Source organism: Podarcis melisellensis (genome assembly GCF_964234715.1).
Source record: "Podarcis melisellensis genome assembly, chromosome: 13".
Lineage (NCBI taxonomy): Eukaryota > Metazoa > Chordata > Lepidosauria > Squamata > Lacertidae > Podarcis > Podarcis melisellensis.
The window spans coordinates 55,129,160-55,147,138 of NC_138545.1; the positions used below are offsets into that span (position 1 = coordinate 55,129,160).

Here is a 17,979-nt window from a genome sequence, read left to right on the forward strand (position 1 = left end):
TGTGTGCAGGGCCCCAGAACCTAAGCGTAAGGGGGGGCTGTATATGGAATTGCAGAGGGGAGCATAATGTCTCCACTTTGGCCCCTGACAACAAAATGTCTCAGGGGCACAGACACCGACGTGTCACTTTAGGACACAGGACCATCCCTCTCCTCTACCTCGCCCCCCCCAAATCCTGCCTCCCACGTGATCAATGTCATGTCCAGCACAATCCTAGGCGCTGGTCCATGGGAGTGTCACCTTACTACAGGTAGCCGATTCAAGGTGGAGATTCTTTTTGGGGATTCCTTTGCTTTTAACATTTATTATTGTTATTATTTTTGTTTATTAAATCTGTAAACTACCCTTCATCTGTAGATCTCAAGGCAGTTCACAACATAAAATTACAATATAAAAAACACAAAATACATAAGAACACTAAGAACAAACCAAACAGATACCCCCACTGTTCCCACAAGCACATTTAAAAGGCTGTAGAATATTAATTGGCCAAAGGCCTGGTTGAAGAGGAACATTTTTGTCTGGCACCTAAAGGTGTATAACGAGGGCACCAGCTGAACCTTCCTGGGGAGAGCATTTCACAAGCAGGGAGCCACTGCAGAAAAGGTCCCGTTCTTGTGTTGCCACCCTCCGTGCCTCTTGAGGAGGAGGAAGATCTCAGGGTCCAGGTCAGTTATATGGAGAGAGACGGTCCTTGAGGTCTTGCAGTCCTGAGCCGCTCAAGGCTTTATAGGTCAAAACCAGCACTTTGAATTGGACCCGGAAACTAATTGGTAGCCAGAGCAGTTGGACCAGGATTGGTGTAAAATGCTCAAACCGTCTTCCTCTGGTGAGCAACGTGGCCACCAAATTTATGCACCATCTGAAGTTTCTGAACCATCTTCAGAGGAAGCCCTACTTATAACGCATTTCAGTAATCTAACCTAGAGGTTACCAGAACATAGAGAACAGTAGTTAGGCTGTCCCTGTCCAGATAGGGGCGTAGCTGGGCCACCAGCCAAAGCTGATGGAAGGCACTCCGGGCCACTGAGGCCACCTGAGCCTCAAGGATTCAGGAGGACCCTCAAGCTACGAACCTGCTCCTTCAGAGGGAGGGTAATCCCATCAAGAGCAAGTGATCTCCCACCCATCTGGTCTAGGGAACCACCCACTAACAGTGCCTCTGTCTTATCTGGATTGAGCTTCACTTTGTTGGCTCTCATCCAGTCCAGCACTTCCACTGCAGATGTAAAGGAGAAATAGAGCTGAGTGTCATCAGCATACTGCTGAAAACGTACTCCAAACCTCCGGATAACCCCACCCAGTGGTTTCATGTAGATGTTAAACAGCATAGAGGGAAAAAAATGATGTTTATATGCAAAATCCCACTGAATTCAATAAGACTTACTCCTAAGTAAGGCCACCTTCACCTCATACTTTTAAAGTGTTTTAAACAGTCATGGGTTCTCCCAGAGAATTTTGGGAGCTGTAGTTTGCTGAGAGTTGTTAGGAGACTGCTATTCCCCTCCCAGAGCTACGATTCCCAGAGTGGCTTAACAACCAGCCCCTCTTCACAGGGGTCTCTGAGACATGGAGGGCACTTTCTTCTCCACCCCCTGCCAAATCCAACTCTAGACATATTTCTATGGTGACTGTAGAAGTTGCTCTGCACCATAAACAAACAAACAACCATTAGCAGAAATACGAGCTTCCTTGGGTTTTTGCCACTTACCAGCCTCTCTGAGCCAAGGAGCCCCTCACCACCAAGCGGCCAAACCTCCTTTCTTCATTCTCAAGAACTAGAGAATCACCGCACCCATCCAGGCGCAGCCACAGTAGTCTGAGAAGGAGCTTGGCAGCTGTCGCTTGGTCCTGAGCCAGGCCAAAAAAAGGAGTCAAAACAACCCCCCTCATTTGCATGGTAACGGGATGATAGTTTGCAGGGGGGGGGGCAGGGAAAGAGTGGCTCATTATTGCATCGGCCACCTCCTTTGACCAGGCAATACATCAAGAAGTAACCACTGACTGGGGGGGGGGTCCCCCAAAACATCTATCTGTATTCCTGTATCAATAAAGTTTGGAAGACGTACAGAACAGAAACAGGTCCTTTTTCAACCCTCTGAACTAGGGATGGGAAGCATCTGCAGCCTGGCAAATGTTGCTGGACTCCTTCCCATCAGCCAGAACTGCCAACTGGTTATGGGGAGTGAGAGTTAGAACCCAGCATGGGTTCCTCTCCCCCATGGCTCCTCTGTCTCTATTTCTTTTAAAAGTGAGAGTGTAGGTTCCTAGCCTTTATGGCCTCAGCAGGAGGGTAGTGGTAAAATGCTGAAGACAGCAGCTCATTGTGATGACCCTCAAAGCCAATTGCTGAAGTTGCTTGCATGAAGTAGGAACCCCATCAAAGAAAAGGAATGGAGCAAGCCTCTGATTATTTCCTTCCTTCTCCAACTTTTGCTTTGTTAATCTGTTGCACACAACAGTAGAACTTGAAAGCCTCCTTATCACCTCATGCACCAGGCAGAACAATGAGTGTCAATCAGCTTAGCATCACTGCAGATGATGTCATCACGCCTGCTCTGTGCTCCATGCACTACAAGCTAATAGAACTCAAAGGTAATGAAATAAATACTGCAAAATAAGGACAGCAAATCTTAAATTTATGTGAGTTATGGAATGCTTAGCCTCTTGCCACAGAATTGTCATCCTAGCAAAGAATGCAGTTTCTGTTTTTACCAACTTGAAACATGAACAAAGGCAACTTGTACAGGAGCACAAAGTAGGTACACACAGAACCTTGCCTATATGTAGAACTGGCATGCGGAATTCCCTGCCACATTAGTTCAGGTTATCGCTATTAGGAACTTCGGTCAAACTGCGAGCTCATGATTTTTCTGTTGTGTGTGCCTATTCAAAGGTAAGCCCCATCAAATTCAAAGGGTTTACTCCCAGGTAAGAGGGTATTAGATAACGGCCTTTGGTTCTTTTGTCTTCACCTGCTTTCCCTGTTAGCTATTACTTTTTCTGCTTCATCACTGTGCTTTGGTATAGTTTTAATAATATCATTGTTTTAATATCTCAAAAACGGCCAACATATTGCTTTTAAACTTTGCACTGTGTTTATACTAAGCCGCTTCGGACATCACATTTAGAAGTGGGCAGGGGAAGGATGATATAAATACTAGCAAATAACTTTTCCAGGGATTCCCCAATTTGGTGCACACTTCTTAGGGAATTTAACTATTTTAAGCCTATTTTAAACCAACTGATGTCTTCATGCCATTTCAGATACTACTGCAAGGATTTTCCAAAGCTGCACCTTTGGAAGTTCATCTTGGAATATCTGTTTTTCACTTTGCGTAGAAACTTCTTTGGGGGCTGAAAGGTCGAGGAAGCTGATGCCAGGAGGGACAATCCTCTGCTTGGCTGCACCCCAAAGCCATCTGCTGCTCTCCAAGTGGGATGGCTGGGATACAAGTGGGACAAAGGTTGACAACTGTTTTCGAACAACATGTACACCTCCCAAATGTCACCAGCTGCCAGATGGCCATAAAAACTGCACCAGTCACACATTTTGTCCCTTGTGAAGATGGATCAGCTACTGACAAAGAGATTGAATTATGATGTGGCTAAGTTTAGTGCTCCTCCCAAGACAAACTGCAAACAATTTCAATATTGTCAATATTTTCATGCCCAACAAGTAAACCAAAATGCTTTATTAATCTTGATACATTTTTAAAGTCTAGGTGTGGCCACGGTAGAAATACATGAATCTCAGAAGGTGTGGAATCCTGCCCTCTATAATAATTCTAATTTTAATTTTTAATAATGACAATGATTTTCTGTATCTATGACACTCCTGCTTTCATTCCCGGAGCAGTTTACAGTGATACAGAAACCCCATAAACATTTGGTCTTGAATCCCTACAGAAATTCAGCTTGAGCTAAAAGGAACTTACTCACAAGATCGCAGTCTTACAGCACAGTTGTATATGCCTACTCAGAAGTAAGATCCACTGTGTTCAGCTGCGCTTGCTCCCCCATAAATGTGTTGGGGATTGCAGGTTTAGGCTTCAACCCTATGCACACTTACCTGGGAGTAAACACCACTGAACGGGTTACTTCCTGGTAAACACGCTCAGAAGGTACTTTTAAATTCTGTTTGAAGACTAGAGTCTATATTCTGCATAAGCCGACGGTGTCAGGACTTCCACACAAACTATCAGATGTCTGCCATGCTGACTGTAGACTATGTTCTTGTCCCAAGAGCTGCTTTTTACAAATAACACAGGAGGCCAAAGCAATGAACTCCCAAATCCACCACAAGGCAAAACCACCCAATCAGGACCAGCTAAAACAGCCACCAAAGAGGGAGCAAGCTTTTGCTGTTTTCCCAACCCCTGATTCCATGGTGGTGTTAAAATAATTGGGGGGGGGGGAGGGAGAAAAATTTGGGAATGTTGCAGCTGCTGTTGTGTTCAAGTTGCTCTCTCAACTCCAGCATTTATGGGAGCAAAAATAGCCTCCCAAAAAGATGAAAAACAGGAACAATAGCAATGCTCCCCACCCATGTTTAATTAAATTCAAGATTTTGAAGCCTTGTTTCGCATTTGAGTAGAAATTGACTTTCAAAAAAATCACAAGGAATGTCAATTTGTAAAGCAACTCAGCAGAAAAAGTGCTCTTGCAATTTACTCTCCTGGGATTTAAACCTTATTTTACAGTTTTATTAGATAAACTGATCAGAGATTATAAAGTGTAGCATATAAATGGAGTGTGTGAGATTTAGTTGTGAGAACCTATGGCTTGTACAGCACAAAAGCAGAACCAATATAATTTTTAAACTTATAGATTCTGCAGTGTTAGAAACTGAGATATGGAAGCTAGGAGCTGGTTATGGGCACAACAACAGAATGTCTAGGTGCACTTTTTAAATAAGAAAAATACAAAGCTGAAAATGAATGAACTGCAGCTAAAATATTATGTTCATTTTTCACATGGTCTAGTCCTTTCCCTGCCCACTCCCCTAATATTCTTAAACTGGAGGCAGAAAAAGGTCCTCCTTTCCTTCCACTCTGCAGCTTTAATCTGAAATTTTAGGTGCAGTACTGCGCCCAGAGCTCAAACTGCTTGTGCTAATGAAATTCCCTGTCGCAAAATGCGCCTAGAACAATGGGAGTTTCAAACATTCAGATTCTGTGATCATAGGATTCAACATACGTATTGAACTATTCCCATATCTCTACATCCTGGCCACAAGCATTTCTTCTACATAATTTTTCTAATCTGTTAATCTCATTTGGGCCCATTCAAGTCCTCTACTCACTTACCAAAGTCACCTTTGCAACAGAAAAAGAAAAGAAAAAAGATGGAGGGGCAGAAAGGGAGCAGAGGCAAGAGAAGGGGGTCCCTTTATTTTTGCAGATTCTGAAAGAAATGTCAAGCCCCACACCCTCTGCGACCTCGGGGGTCCAGTGCATTAAGGACATGAAATGCAGACAGAGGCGAGGAGGGCAACAGCCAGAGACAGGGAAGAGAATCCGAGCAGAAAGCAGGACGCGCAGCAGGAGACGACAAATACCTCCAGCCAACAGCTCCAGAAAAAGATTGCATGCAAAGGGCCGGGCCGGCTGGCTGGCTGGCTTGCAGGCTCAGCCCTAGAAGGGAAGAAGCTCCCGCCTGGCATCTCGGCCCCCTCCGCACCAGCCCAGGACTGCGCTAGGAGGCCCTCCCGGGGCTTGCGGGGCGGAGCGACTGCAGGGGATTCCTCCGGGAAGAGGCACTGCCGCTCTGCGAGGAGAGCAGGGAAGGTCTCCTCCGAACTCTCACCCCCCCACAAACTACAGTTCCCAGGATTCTTTGGGCGAAGCCCTGGACTGTTTCAAAGGGGGTTGCCCAAACTTGGGTCGCCTCGCCTGCTGTTTTTCGACCACTGGTACTGGAAGCTAGGGATGATGGGAGTTGTAGTCCACCAGCAGTTGGCGTCACAAGGTTGGGCAACCCTGGTTTAAGGTCTTTGAATGCCTTCAGTAGATGGACTACAACCTCCACGAGCGCAGACTTCGCAAGGAGGAGTCTCGGACGGGGACCCGGAAGTGCCTCGCGTGCGAAGCAAGGTGCTTCTCTCAACTTTTCTCGTATCTCTGCGGCGGTTCCACAGCGCCCGTCCATCTCGAAAGGCGGGACGGGAATCGCGGAGCGTTCGGAGGAGGCGTGTCCCTCGGCGGCCCCCGTAGCCCTGCCCGGAAGTGTTGCCATGGAGCCGCTTGGCGGCCCCGGAAGCAGCTCAGCCGTTAGGAGTCGCGGAGGCGGCGGCGTGTCGTCCGGGGCTCCAGGTGGGTGGCGGTAGTTGGCTATCGCCCTGTGGTTGTTACATATTTAAATACAGGATTTACCTTTTCTTTTAACAGCTTCCGCCGTGTTGCGCATAGAAGCGCGTCGCGTCGACTGTGTGACGTCGGAGGCTCTTTCGCGGCGAGGGCCCCCTGACTGAGGACTGAATGGATCATATCTCCATTTCCTTCCCCCTTTTTTATCCAGGGATCTCGAGGGGCGGATGCATCCCGGGGGCTTCATGGCCCGTCAGGCGCTGAGGAGCCTGCGAAAACCGCGGCGTGCTCGTTCCTGGTGCGCTCGCGCGTCAGAGCATTGCCATTTCGGAAAGGGCTTTTGTCTTCTGGGGCGAGGCAATAGGGAGGCTGTCGCAGGTCCTAGGACGATGCTTGGTACGCACACAATTAACACGCGTAAAGCACTTTAAGTCGTTTAGCTGCAGTGCAGATTTCTTTTTTAAAAAAATAATCTTTATTACTTTTAAGTCTTACAAGAAAAGAAAAAAGAAAAAAGGCAAGAGAAAAAGACAAAATAGAGCAGAAAAAAAGAAGAACAATACGATATATAAACAATACAAAACACAACCTTAACACACTAAACTAAACAAAAAAACAACAATTTAAAAACATATACCATACCATTTCATTACTTTATCTTTCATTCCGTTATTTCATCGACCTCCTCTCACCTCCCTTTTTGTATTCCACTTCTGTTAATTGTTTCAGCAATTCCTTTCAATCTTTCTCTATTTTTATCATTATGAATATCTTAACATTTTTAACCTTATTTTCCATTAATACTGAAGTACTTATTTATACTTAACTCCTTATAACATTTCTGCTAAAACCATAAAATTTCATTCCAACAATTTTCTAACACTCGTTAATTTTACAATATTACTATATATAAACTTTAAACTTTCCCAATCTTTTCCCACCATCTCTTCTCTCTGGTCTCGGATTCTGCCAGTCATTTCCGTCAATTCCATATAGTTCATCAACCTGGAGATCTTCTGTCCGAGGCTCTTAAATCTTTTCCAAGTCCCTTCTGCAGTTCTTCTTCATATTCTTTGATGCTGAAGATGCTGAAAAGCAAGTCTCGGGGGGCCCCGGCCCAACCATCCCCCCATTCCCTCTCGACAGGCCAGCCAACTCTCCACAGCTAGAACCAAGGTCCATACAATATCTCAAATCATGTTTCAAGGCTCCTCCAGATACAAAGGCCCCCACCACTCCAATCACCTCCTGACCCAGATTCAGGACCCAAAGGTCAGTAAATCCCTGCATGAAAGAGTCTATCCAACCTTCCTTCTCCAGTCCAAGCAGGGCTCCAATCTTCAAATTCTGACTTTTTCTATATTCATTCATAAAAGGCCTCCACTTATAATCCTTGATTTGCCTCTGTAAGGCTGGGGCTCCCACTTGTATTACTTTAGGTTCAACAACAACAACTTTCTCCTTCGTCTTCTCCCCAGTTTGTCCTGTCAAAGTAGGTTCCTGTGTCAAATCCTGGACAATTTCTGTATTGATGATCACTTTTTGTCCCAAATTAATCACTTTCTGTCCCAAGTTCTCAAGTTTAGTAGTCATAACATCCGTCTTCTTGTGGAGCTGTTCCAACGAGTAGCGTATCTTACATAATACAGTCACTAAGGCTCCTGTCGACATTCTTAAAATCCAAGGTCAATATCTGATTCTCACAGTTCTTATCTGCAGCTGGAAAATCCCCAGCTCCACTCTTGTAACAGTTTCAAAAGCTCCCTCTAGAGGGAAACAGTCTCCGATCCTTTCAAACACAATTTAAACTATAAAATTACTTTCAATTTTCAGTTACTTTTCCTCCTTTTTAAACGCAGATGAGGACAATGGAAACAATATATTCCTCTTATTTAGCCATCTGTCAAGATACTTTCTGTTCACAGTCAATGAACTCTCCCAAGACGTCAATCTTACTGGCAGCCCGTTTTCAGGTTCAGAGCAGTGGTAATTTGATTTTTCACTCTCTCCTGCAGGCTCGCTAGGTCCAAAATTCCCCCCCCCCCTTCTCCTGCTTCCAAGGGGGGTTTAATAGTTTTAACCGATGGAAATTTAGTCCTTTACAAAAGACTTTCCAAGGCTTTAACTTGCAGCGTCTTTGCTTCAATCTATTTACAAAAGAGGAAGACGGACTTCCTGTTTGAAACCTTCCCGTTTCGATGCCAAATTAATAAATTTTAAAATCCAATTTTCCGTTCTACTCACGGGTAGTTGTTAAAAGTCAAATTGTCCACAGGAAAAAGTCAGCGCTCTCCGGCAACAGCAATGCGGCTTCACTCCGTGAAAGAAGCAGTCAATTCGAAGCACCGCGCCGCTCACCCCACTTCGCTCCGGATCCCCAAATCAGGGTTTCCCCGCGAGTAGGGGAGGCGCAAAAGGTGCCAGCCGAATCCCAGGTTCACAAGCTTCTCCCGCCTGTGATTTCAGTGGGTCTCCGCCTTCACCGTAGTGGTCAGACCCTGATTTACACGGAGCAAATTCCTCCCGATCGGAGGAACTCCGCCATTGCCTGGAGGCACCAACCCGGAAGTCCTCGCTGCAGTGCATATTTCAACAGACAAGGTAGTTCCTGCCTGCAGGATCAAAATATAGCTGAGGGCAAAGTGCACAATGCAGCCCATCAGCTGATGGATGGCACCAGTTGGTTCCTCTGCCCCCTTCCAAGTCCTGAAGGTGGATCAGATGCAAGGTCCCCCCGTTGCAAAATTCAGTTCTCACCGGAGTCAGGTGCCTGCAAGCTGGACGCGAGGTGCCTGCAAGCTGGACTCTCCCTGCTTGTGGGCCCCAGCGCCTCTTGCTAAGAGGCCTGCCATCTCTGGCAGTGGAGGTGGCGCACAGCTATAGTAGCTACTGCTAGCTCTACCTGCCATGCGTTTGCCTAGCCCCTTTTAATAGTCATGTATCTCCCAGCCACCCTCCCTGAGAGGCAGCAGGTGCTGCTCCCCAGTGGCAAAGGCCAGAGTGGGCTGCCCATCTGTCCTCCAGTCCCAGGACAGCAGGCCCCTGGAGCAGAGTGGCCTGGCAGGCCGGCAGCAGCTCCCACTTACTTATGTGAATAACTTTTAAAATATTCTGCTACCCAATCAACCAACAGATACTTCCTATATTTGATCCAATTTTTTAGTTGATCTAAGTGACAGAATGGACTAAACATTGCAGCCGTAATATATCTAGGGCAGCTGGGAAAGCACACTCCTCTCCATCTCTTCCAGGTCTGTGTTGCAGTGTGTGTGTTGGGGAGGCTCTGAGCCATGGAATGCCGAGTGCCTGGGGGCTTGGGGCAGTTGACCTGCATGGGGAGTGGAGCTCGGTGGGCCGATGGTTCATGCACCTGTTAAAACTAAAACTTCTCATGTCCTTCAGGAACAAGGTGTTTAATCCAGAGTTTCCAGAGTTGCCCAGATGGCGTTGCCTACAATCCCTTCGTTTTGGAGCAACCGCAGCAGAGCCCTTGAGCAGCAGATTGTGCAGCACCGTGAGCAAGAAGCCCGTTTCCGGAAACTGTGGGAGCTGAACAGCCGCTATTTTCAACAGTCTGGGGTCTACAGCTCAAAGCAGGCCCAGTGGAGTTCACGCCACTCCTACAAGCAAAGGCAAGGCTAGGGCAGTGGGGACCCATAGCAGGGGGGGGGGGGGGAGAAGCAGCAACTTGAATAATGCCTGGGTAGAATTTTTGGCTGCATTTGCTGTAAACTCTGTCCAAACACAAGAAAGGGGAAGAGCAGCACTGGCAAAGGTCCTGGCCCCTCCTCCACAGCCCTGTTAGCTGTCCCCGGCAGCTGAAATGCAAGTCAAATAGCTGAAGTGTAAACAAGCACTAGAATCTGAGAGAGGGTCAGACTTTTTACACTTCTTCAGGAAAGAAAGGACCGCTCTCTGCAAGCTTGCAGCAAACTGGGAGCGCCAGCATCAGTGTTGTGTGCCACAACAAAGAATAAAGGTAAAGGGACCCCTGACCATTAGGTCCAGTTGTGGCCGACTCTGGGGTTGTGGCGCTCATCTCACTTTATTGGCTGAGGGAGCCGGCATACAGCTTCCGGGTCATGTGGCCAGCATGACTCTAAGCTGCTTCTGGCGAACCAGAGCAGTGCACGGAAATGCCTTTTACCTTCCTGCTGGAGCGGTACCTATTTATCTACTTGCACTTTGATGTTCTTTTGAACTGCTAGGTTGGCAGGAGCAGGGACTGAGCAACGGGAGCTCACCCCATTGCAGGGATTCGAACCGCCAACCTTCTGATCGGCAAGTCCTAGGCTCTGTGGTTTAACCCGCAGCGCCACTCACGTCCCAGTAGAGAGAATAGGACATCCTTAAAGAAGGTTAGGGAAGTCAGGGCTGTTTTTAGAAGCTAAACTTGAAAAAGGGATCAAAGTTGGGACCAGCAGAATATTCCCATTTTCATCTTTGCTTTTCTTTTTTAAAACCTTTGCTAGCATGACCGCCTATCACCGTGAGAAGCTTAAGGAAGAGAAGTGTCTCAGCCTGGAGCAGAGACGCACGCAGCTCCAGAAGCTGCTCTTTGAGGAGCGTGAGATGCTGGCAGCAGAGCTGCAGGAGCTGCAGCTGAACAAGGATGCAGACCTGAGTGAAAAGAGGCGGAGACATGACGAGCTGAAGTCAGCCAGAGAGGAGCGGAGAAAACAAGTCAGTCTGAAAGGAAGACTATTTCTCATAGAATCAGAGTTGGAAGGGATCCCAAGGGTCATCTAGTCCAACCCGCTGCAACTTTCCTTCAGTTGCAATAGAGAGACACATCCTTTGTCAGGGTTTTAAATCAGAGAGTCTTAAGGGCTCTTCCTCATAGGACGACATTCAGAAGCATTCACAGAAGCACTGGGAGGGCTGAGAGAATTGTCAGGAGGTGATCTCTGCCATGGGAAATGTTGGTCTGCTCTTCTAAACCATCTGGGGGGTGCAGGGGTGGGGCACACACCAGCTGAGTGTAAGAATTTCCCAGGATGAGGAAGGGAAGGCTGTGCATCTGCTGGCAAGTCTGGTTCCTCTACAGGTCTACTTTGTGAGTGCCCCATTGTCCATAAGTGCTGCTGTGTTTGCAGGCTTCCCAGAGGCACCTGCAGGAGCCAAAGCTTGACTTGCAGCAGCTTTGGTGGTCAAAGCCACCGTCATGTTGCCTAGTGATGCTTCCAGATCTTGCCAAAGGCATCCTTTCCCAGCAGCATTCTTCTGCCACTGCAGGCACATCTCCAAGCGGTGTCAGTAATTTCATTCCCCATTGCTGATATAACATGATATCCATGCTTACATTCCTGTACTGTTGTGTACTGTTCTGTCTGAGAACAGAAGTAAACTGGCAAGCGGGTGAGGCTCTGGTGTCGCCTGCATGAGGGATCCTGAGTTCTGCTTTTTAACAGATTGCAGAGGATTGTCTGTACGAGTGCTGGAAGAACAACAGCGCTAAGCTCCGAGAGGTGAGAGACAAGGGCACAATCCAGCATCATTTTGCCCCAAGGAATCCTTAGAACATTAGAACAGAATGCAGCTCTGTCAGGGGACGGAGTAGGACAGTCTACTCTTGGGGCAGGATCCAGGCTGGACCAGCACCAAGGCAGAGTGCCTTTCCTCAGGCCCTGGTAGGCTTCCTGGCAAGGGGGGCACCAGCGGCACTCCGAGCAACATGGCTGGGTTGAGCCCCCTGGTGTTGGGTCACTCTGGGGCATTGTGGGGTATGAGCATTGTCACTAGACTCTTGCTGCTTTGTGCTGGTGGGAATATCTGGCTGGGAAACCTTCCTGATAAAAAGGTGGCAGCAGGGCAGGTGTCGGCAGTGTGTCCTGTATCCTGCCCAAGGATGCTGGGTGCCAAGGCCAACCCTGGCTCCCTGCTTCTTTGTATCCTGCCCTTTTCCTCCAGCTCAATCCTTGGAATGGGAAGCAATGCTGTTGCTCCCCTCTAAAGCAAGTTCTGCAGCTCAGAGAATGGGGGACGGGTAGCAGTTCATTGAGACAGTTGAGCTCCTGCTTTCTGTCCCTTCCCACCAGGTTGGGTCCAAACTGCACAAGGATCACGTGGTGGAGGCCTGGGGAGATCAGCTGACTCAGAAGCAACAGGTAGGAGCCACAGTGTGCCTCTTTGCAGGCTTCCTGGGCCTGGTGCCCCATGTCTCCCCTTCTCCCTGCTCCTTCAGTCTTGAGAAGGCAGCAGGCGGGCAGGATGCTCACGCTTCCATTTGACCCCGATCCAGCGAGAAGCCACTGAGCGGGAAGAGAAGATCTGTGCAGAAAACAAATATGAGGCAGCCCGGAGCAAAGCCCTGGAGAGGATGAAGGAGGAGGAGGAGAGGCGGAAGCAGGAAGAAAGGAAGCAGGCAGAGTTCCTGCGGCAGCAGATGAAGGAGCTGCAGCTGCGGGAGGTGGAGGTACATGCTGGGGCCTGGCATTGAGGGGATGGTGCTAGAAAGGGAGCTGGTGGAGGATTGCAAGCGCCAGTCCCCGCCCCCCACCCGCCATCTGTCTTGTCTTGCTTCTCTTTGTGGCAGTCCCCTGGAAGAAAAGTCAGAGATGAGATTTGGGGGGGGGGGCTGGGGGAAGAGAAACAGTAACTCTGTCCTTGGTGCAGGTGCAGATCCCTGAACCAAGCCTCCCTCTCTCTTCTGCTTCTTCCCATATGTGACCACCACAGAAAGTGGGATTTAGGGGCAGGCCCCACGTGGCCTTTGGGGGCTATGAACCGAAGGTATTTGTTATAAATCGACCCAGCTTTGGGTGTCAGTGCAACCCACGCTTCCACGTGGCTGCTCCAGGGCTTTTGGAGCTGAGGAAGATGCGCCCTGCCAGGAGGAGTGCTGGGTGCCCGGCTGCACATGCCCGCAATTGGTTGGCTCTTGTGGAGGCAAGCGGCAAGGAGGTGCAAGAGCTGAGCAGCTCCTGGTCATGTGCATCTGGGATGCTGCGTGCGCAGCCTCTGCTGCAGGGGCAGCTCCAGCCTCTCCTTTCCCTAGCAGCTTCTGTCCCCCAACCCCCCTGCTTTCCTGCTGGGAAAGGGAAGTGAGCCTGGAGAGGAAGGATTCTGGGTCGTTCTTCTTCTCAGGCCACAAAGCTGAAGAGGGAAGAGGAGAACCTGCTCAGGCAGCACTGGGAGCTGGAAGCCTTGGAGGCCAAGCGGAAGTGCCAGGAGCAGGAGAGGAAGAAGACTGAACTTGGGTACGGCTATTGGAGAGCAGAGGGCATGAGGGGGTTGGCAGAGGGTACCTGGCTGCCCTGAGAGCTGCTATTTAGTTCCCTCCCTAGCTAAGTAAGGATTTGGGAGGTGGTGGTGAGAGAGGAGGGCAGGAATGGGGGAACCTTTATTTGGCTGAGGAGAAATCTGTTGGGTGGATTCCTGGCAGTGCCAGAGCCATAAGTGAGGGACACCCCCCTTGTATCTCATTCCTTCTTTCCCCTCATTCCCACTGTATCTTCCTCCCAGGACACCTGCTTGAAATTAGGCTTAGGGGTGCAGGGTTCCTATCCGTGGCCAGGGGGTGGATCAGCGCCAGTACTTAATTTCTCAAACAAGATATATTAGGCAGCTGCAACTTCCACCTTGCCAAAAGTGACCCTGTGGGTGCCTTTACTTGTGGTGAAAGTGAGGCAGTTTGCACATGCTCAGGGGTGCTGTTTACATTTTTGTGTAGCTGAAATGTACTTTTAGCTGCGCTTGAGAACTTAACAAGCTGGGGCAGTTCTGAAGCCCCCCCTGCTTGTTTTCTCTGGCTCTTCCTGTGAATTACAAAGCCTGGCTCTCCTTCTCTCTTCTCAGGCGCTTTCTGAGGCACCAGTATCAAGCCCAACTGAAGAGGCGAGCCCAGTGGATCCAGGATGAGCTGGTAAGTTGGTGCCACTGGAATGCTTTGTGCTTCACGCCCAGAGCACAGCTGAAGGCTGGTAAGATGGCTGTCCCATACCCCTTCAGTTCTGGAGTACAAGGAGCTGCACCCTGCCCATGGTCAATGGCACTTGCCTTGATTGCATCACAGCCTGCTGCCAAATCTCAACATTTTTTGTAAAGCCAACAATGCTGGAGACGCCTTCCCTGTGGTATTCCTGCTTTTTTGGCGGCTGTTCTACTGTTGGCAGCCTGATCATCCTCTTTGGTTTGCTAGGCCTTTGCTACCTCTCATCTCTTCCAGCCACCTTGGCCCTGCCTTAAGTGGCTGGGCCTCCATGCCAGAGTACGCCCTTTTGCACACAGACGGTCCTGGGCTCTGTCCCTAACAGCTCTGACTCCAAGGGACTGGGAAGGGCTCTTGTTGGCTTGAGGCCCTGGAGCTCTGCTGGCCCACGGAAGCTTCTCCTGGTCTGCCCTGCAGGAGAAGGACAGGCAGATCCTCCTGGCGCTGATGGAACAGGAGGACGAGGACCAGCGCCTGAAGTCTGCCCAGCGGGAACAAGCGGTGGCTGTCGTGGCCTGGATGAAGGATGTCATTGAGGAGCAGCTCCAGCTGGAAAAAGCACGGGAGGCAGAGCTGGAGACCGTCTTCAGGTGAGGTGGGAGAACGGGATGGAGGGCAGGCTGTGGAGCAAGCTGCTGCCAGCGTTCCCTTCGGCAGTGTGGCTGAAGCAAAGGCTGCTGGGAAGAGGAGCAATTGCTTCCATAGAATAATAGAATCATAGAGTTGGAAGAGACCACAAGGGCCATCGAGTCCAACCCCCTGCCAAGCAGGAAACACCATCAGAGCACTCCTGACATATGGTTGTCAAGCCTCTGCTTAAAGACCTCCAAAGAAGGAGACTCCACCACACTCCTTGGCAGCAAATTCCACTGTCAAACAGCTCTTACTGTCAGGAAGTTCTTCCTAATGTTTAGGTGGAATCTTCTTTCTTGTAGTTTGGATCCATTGCTCCGTGTCCGCTTCTCTGGAGCAGCAGAAAACAACCTTTCTCCCTCCTCTATGTGACATCCTTTTATATATTTGAACATGGCTATCATATCACCCCTTAATCTCCTCTTCCCTGTAGCTGACAAACCTCACCCTGCAAAAGTGGCTTAGCTGTTGTGGTTGCGGTGGTGGGGAGACAGCTGGAGAAGAGCAGCCACCAGCCCCCCCCCCACCTAGTGCCCTCCAGGTTTTGCATCAGCTCCAGCCAGCATAGCCAGCGGTCCAGCTGTGGGTGGAGAGGGCTCCTAGGATCTGGCAGGGGATCTGTGATGAGCTTGGAGGAATCTCGTAACTGTGATTCCTGCATTGCAGGGGGTTGGACTAGATGACCCTTGGGATCCCTCCTAACTCTGTAGTTCTATTATTTCTTTAGGTCAGTTCTCAAAGCAGCTGTGGGGTCCCCTACTTGTATGGAGAAACAAGTGTCCTCCATGACACCTCTCTGGCACTCAAAGTCACTCCCTCCTTTCTCTCCCACCCCACCCCACCCCTGCCCCACCCCACCCAAGGGAGGAAGCCAAGCAAGTGTGGGAGAAGCGAGAACAAGAGTGGGAGAAGGAGCGCAAGGCCCGGGACAGACTCATGGCTGAGGTGAGCTCTCTGCACCTGGGGCAGAAAGAATCAAGGCAGGTTGCCTGTGCAGCAGGGACAGGAGCCTGGGCTTCTCCCTCCCTCTCACCTCTTGGTTGAAACAGGTCCTGGCGGAGAGGGAGCGCCAGATCCAAGAGAGGATGGAGAGGAACAGGCAGGCTCAGCAGGAATCGGTGAAGTCCCGGGAGCAGCTGATCCAGGAGCTTGAAGTGGCCAAGCAGCTGACGCACCGGGAGAAGGAAAAGGAGGCTGCGCTGAAAACTGAGCGCAGGCGGGAGTTGGAAGCGCAGGTAGGTCTTGCTCAGGAGCCAGCTGGCAGCCCCTGTAGGACTTTGTTGTTTAGTCGTGTCCGACTCTTCGTGACCCCGTGGACCAGAGCACGCCAGGCCCTCCTGTCTTCCACTGCCTCCCTCAGCTTGGTCATACTCATGCTGGTAGCTTCGAGAACACTGTCCCACCATCTCGTCCTCTGTCGCCCCCTTCTCCTTATGCCCGCCATCTTTCCCAACATCAGGGTCTTTTCCAGGGAGTCTTCTCTTCTCATGAGGTGGCCAAAGTACTGGAGCCTCAGCTTCACGATCTGTCCTTCCAGTGAGCACTCAGGGCTGATTTCCTTCAGAATGCTTTGTGGTTCCTCTCCCCAGTCAGGAATGGGACTGTTTTTCCACACAAAAGGGAAGTAGTCAGGCAGAGACGGGAGCGAGAAGTGAAGGACTGATAAAGGGCTGGGGGCACAGGACCTCATGCAGCAGGTGATGACAAAATGATGCTCAAAGTTCAAGGCGAGCTGTGCTTAAGAAGAGGGACCTGGAAGGCACAGGCTCACAGGGGGAAGCAGGAGGGTAGGTGGGCTGTCCAGAGAGGACTGCTAACTGTGTGAGCTCTAATAGTTCACGTGGGCTATGATGATGTACCCACCTTGCTGGGTTTCTCCCTCTCCTTTCCCTATTGCTTTTTCAGCTCACGGAGCGGCATCGGCAGGAGCAGGAGGAGCTGCAGTGCCAGTGGGAGGAAGCGGCTGAGGCCAAGCAGCAGGAGCAGCGCAACGCCGAGCTGGAGCAACTGGCCGCCAGGCGCATGATGGAGCTTGGCTATCGCAACAAGGTGAGGGGGGCAGAGGCAGCAGCCTATCAGAACTGGTGCCTCATGCCAGTGAACAGGGAATTTCCCCATCCTGTGGGCAAGAGAAGAGTGATTCTGTCCCCCGGGTGTTTCTGAAATGCCTCTTGTGGATGAGCCAAGCCCTCTATATGGGGGAGCAGCCAGCCTGTCTGTCTGGCCTCCTAGCACATGGGTCCTGGAGAAGGGAGTCAGGCATTTCCAAACTGTTTGGGGTTTTGTGCCTGGACCAACATATTTGGGCACAGCAAGGCAGCCTTCACCACCTCTTATTTACACATGCAGCTGCCTCCCATCCCAGCAGTTTCATTCAGGGATCTGCCAGGGGTTGAAGGCAAAGTGTTACCTGCAAGAACTGAAAACATTTCTCCTTCTCTGTTCTTTTCCAGAGCTACAGCTATCCCAAAGCAGCCTGGACCTAAAGAAGCGAGAGGGGGCTTGCTTTCCAGTTTCAGTAGATTAAAATCCTCAATGTGGGAGCCGCTTCCTGGTTGCTTCCTGCTGGGGGTGCTGTGGGGGTATTTGTATAGATTAAAAAGGAGAGGCTGGAGGGTTGCAGCCCCCCCGCCCCCCCTTGCACAGCAGCCCTCTCCTGCTGAAGGCTTTGGCCCTTCCTGGAGGGCAGGCACAACTGTGGCTCTAAGAGGCTCTGCAGGTGGGGATTGCTGATCCTTCAAGGCACTTGGGAGAGATATGGGATGGTGGTGGACAGACTCAGCCAGCAGGCAGCAGCTCAACCACACACTGTCCTTGCAAGCCTTCACCTTCCCCAAACTTGGATGTGGAAGTAGCAGCTACCTATTATTGCTGTTGGCAAAGCAGTGCAAGGAAGAAGAGGGTGGGAGGCTCCAAGCACTTCCCATTCAGGCTCTGACAGGGATGTCAAAAGGCTCAATAAAGCTTTTAAACTCTTTTACTGCAAGCTGGTGTTGCTCCTTTGCTTTGTCCATGAGAGAAGGACATAGAACCCAGTGGTCAGGTGCTTTCCCTTTCCTGAGCCTACTTCCTGGCAGGGAGGAGTGTGCGCTTGCTGCCCAAAACAGT

General features: G+C 50.0%; 2 protein-coding genes across 10 annotated transcripts in view; one reads left to right on the forward strand and one right to left on the reverse strand.

Moving 5' to 3' along the window:
* The window catches only part of ACACB (acetyl-CoA carboxylase beta), a 67,205-nt gene extending 61,518 nt beyond the window's left edge, over positions 1-5,687 (reverse strand). For 2 of the 6 annotated variants that reach the window (XM_081884557.1, XM_081884556.1), the window contains exons 1-2: positions 5,561-5,610; positions 1,712-1,844 (exon numbers count right to left, since the gene is read on the reverse strand). The gene's annotated coding sequence lies outside the window, so the exon portion shown is untranslated. Of the gene's footprint in view, positions 1-1,711; positions 1,845-5,560 lie in introns of all 6 variants that reach the window. The other 4 variants (XR_014162323.1, XR_014162324.1, XM_081884558.1 and 1 more) reach the window with 4 other exon arrangements.
* A 473-nt stretch (positions 5,688-6,160) lies between these two features.
* Positions 6,161-17,857, forward strand: TCHP (trichoplein keratin filament binding). 4 transcript variants are annotated; one of them, XM_081884620.1, is made up of 14 exons: positions 6,571-6,742; positions 8,878-9,559; positions 9,711-9,940; positions 10,781-10,991; positions 11,720-11,776; positions 12,347-12,415; positions 12,550-12,723; positions 13,395-13,507; positions 14,106-14,172; positions 14,656-14,828; positions 15,735-15,816; positions 15,921-16,106; positions 16,777-16,920; positions 17,325-17,857. In XM_081884620.1, exons 3-14 carry the CDS (start codon positions 9,750-9,752, stop codon positions 17,355-17,357), a joined length of 1,500 nt encoding a protein of 499 aa, XP_081740746.1. In that variant the 5' UTR covers positions 6,571-6,742; positions 8,878-9,559; positions 9,711-9,749; the 3' UTR covers positions 17,358-17,857. The 4 variants fall into 4 exon arrangements, with proteins under 4 accessions (XP_081740745.1, XP_081740744.1, XP_081740746.1 ...); XM_081884619.1 differs by lacking the exons at positions 6,571-6,742; positions 8,878-9,559 and adding an exon at positions 6,161-6,295; XM_081884618.1 differs by lacking the exons at positions 6,571-6,742; positions 8,878-9,559 and adding an exon at positions 6,193-6,314.
* The last annotated feature ends 122 nt before the right edge of the window (positions 17,858-17,979 follow it).

Bases quoted from the DNA above. Each gene is read 5' to 3' on its own strand.
- TCHP (XM_081884619.1), top strand. From the start codon at position 9,750: ATGGCGTTGCCTACAATCCCTTCGTTTTGGAGCAACCGCAGCAGAGCC. The intron at 12,724-13,394 runs GTACATGCTGGG...TCTTCTTCTCAG, and splicing joins TGCAGCTGCGGGAGGTGGAG to GCCACAAAGCTGAAGAGGGA. The intron at 14,173-14,655 runs GTAAGTTGGTGC...TCTGCCCTGCAG, and splicing joins AGTGGATCCAGGATGAGCTG to GAGAAGGACAGGCAGATCCT.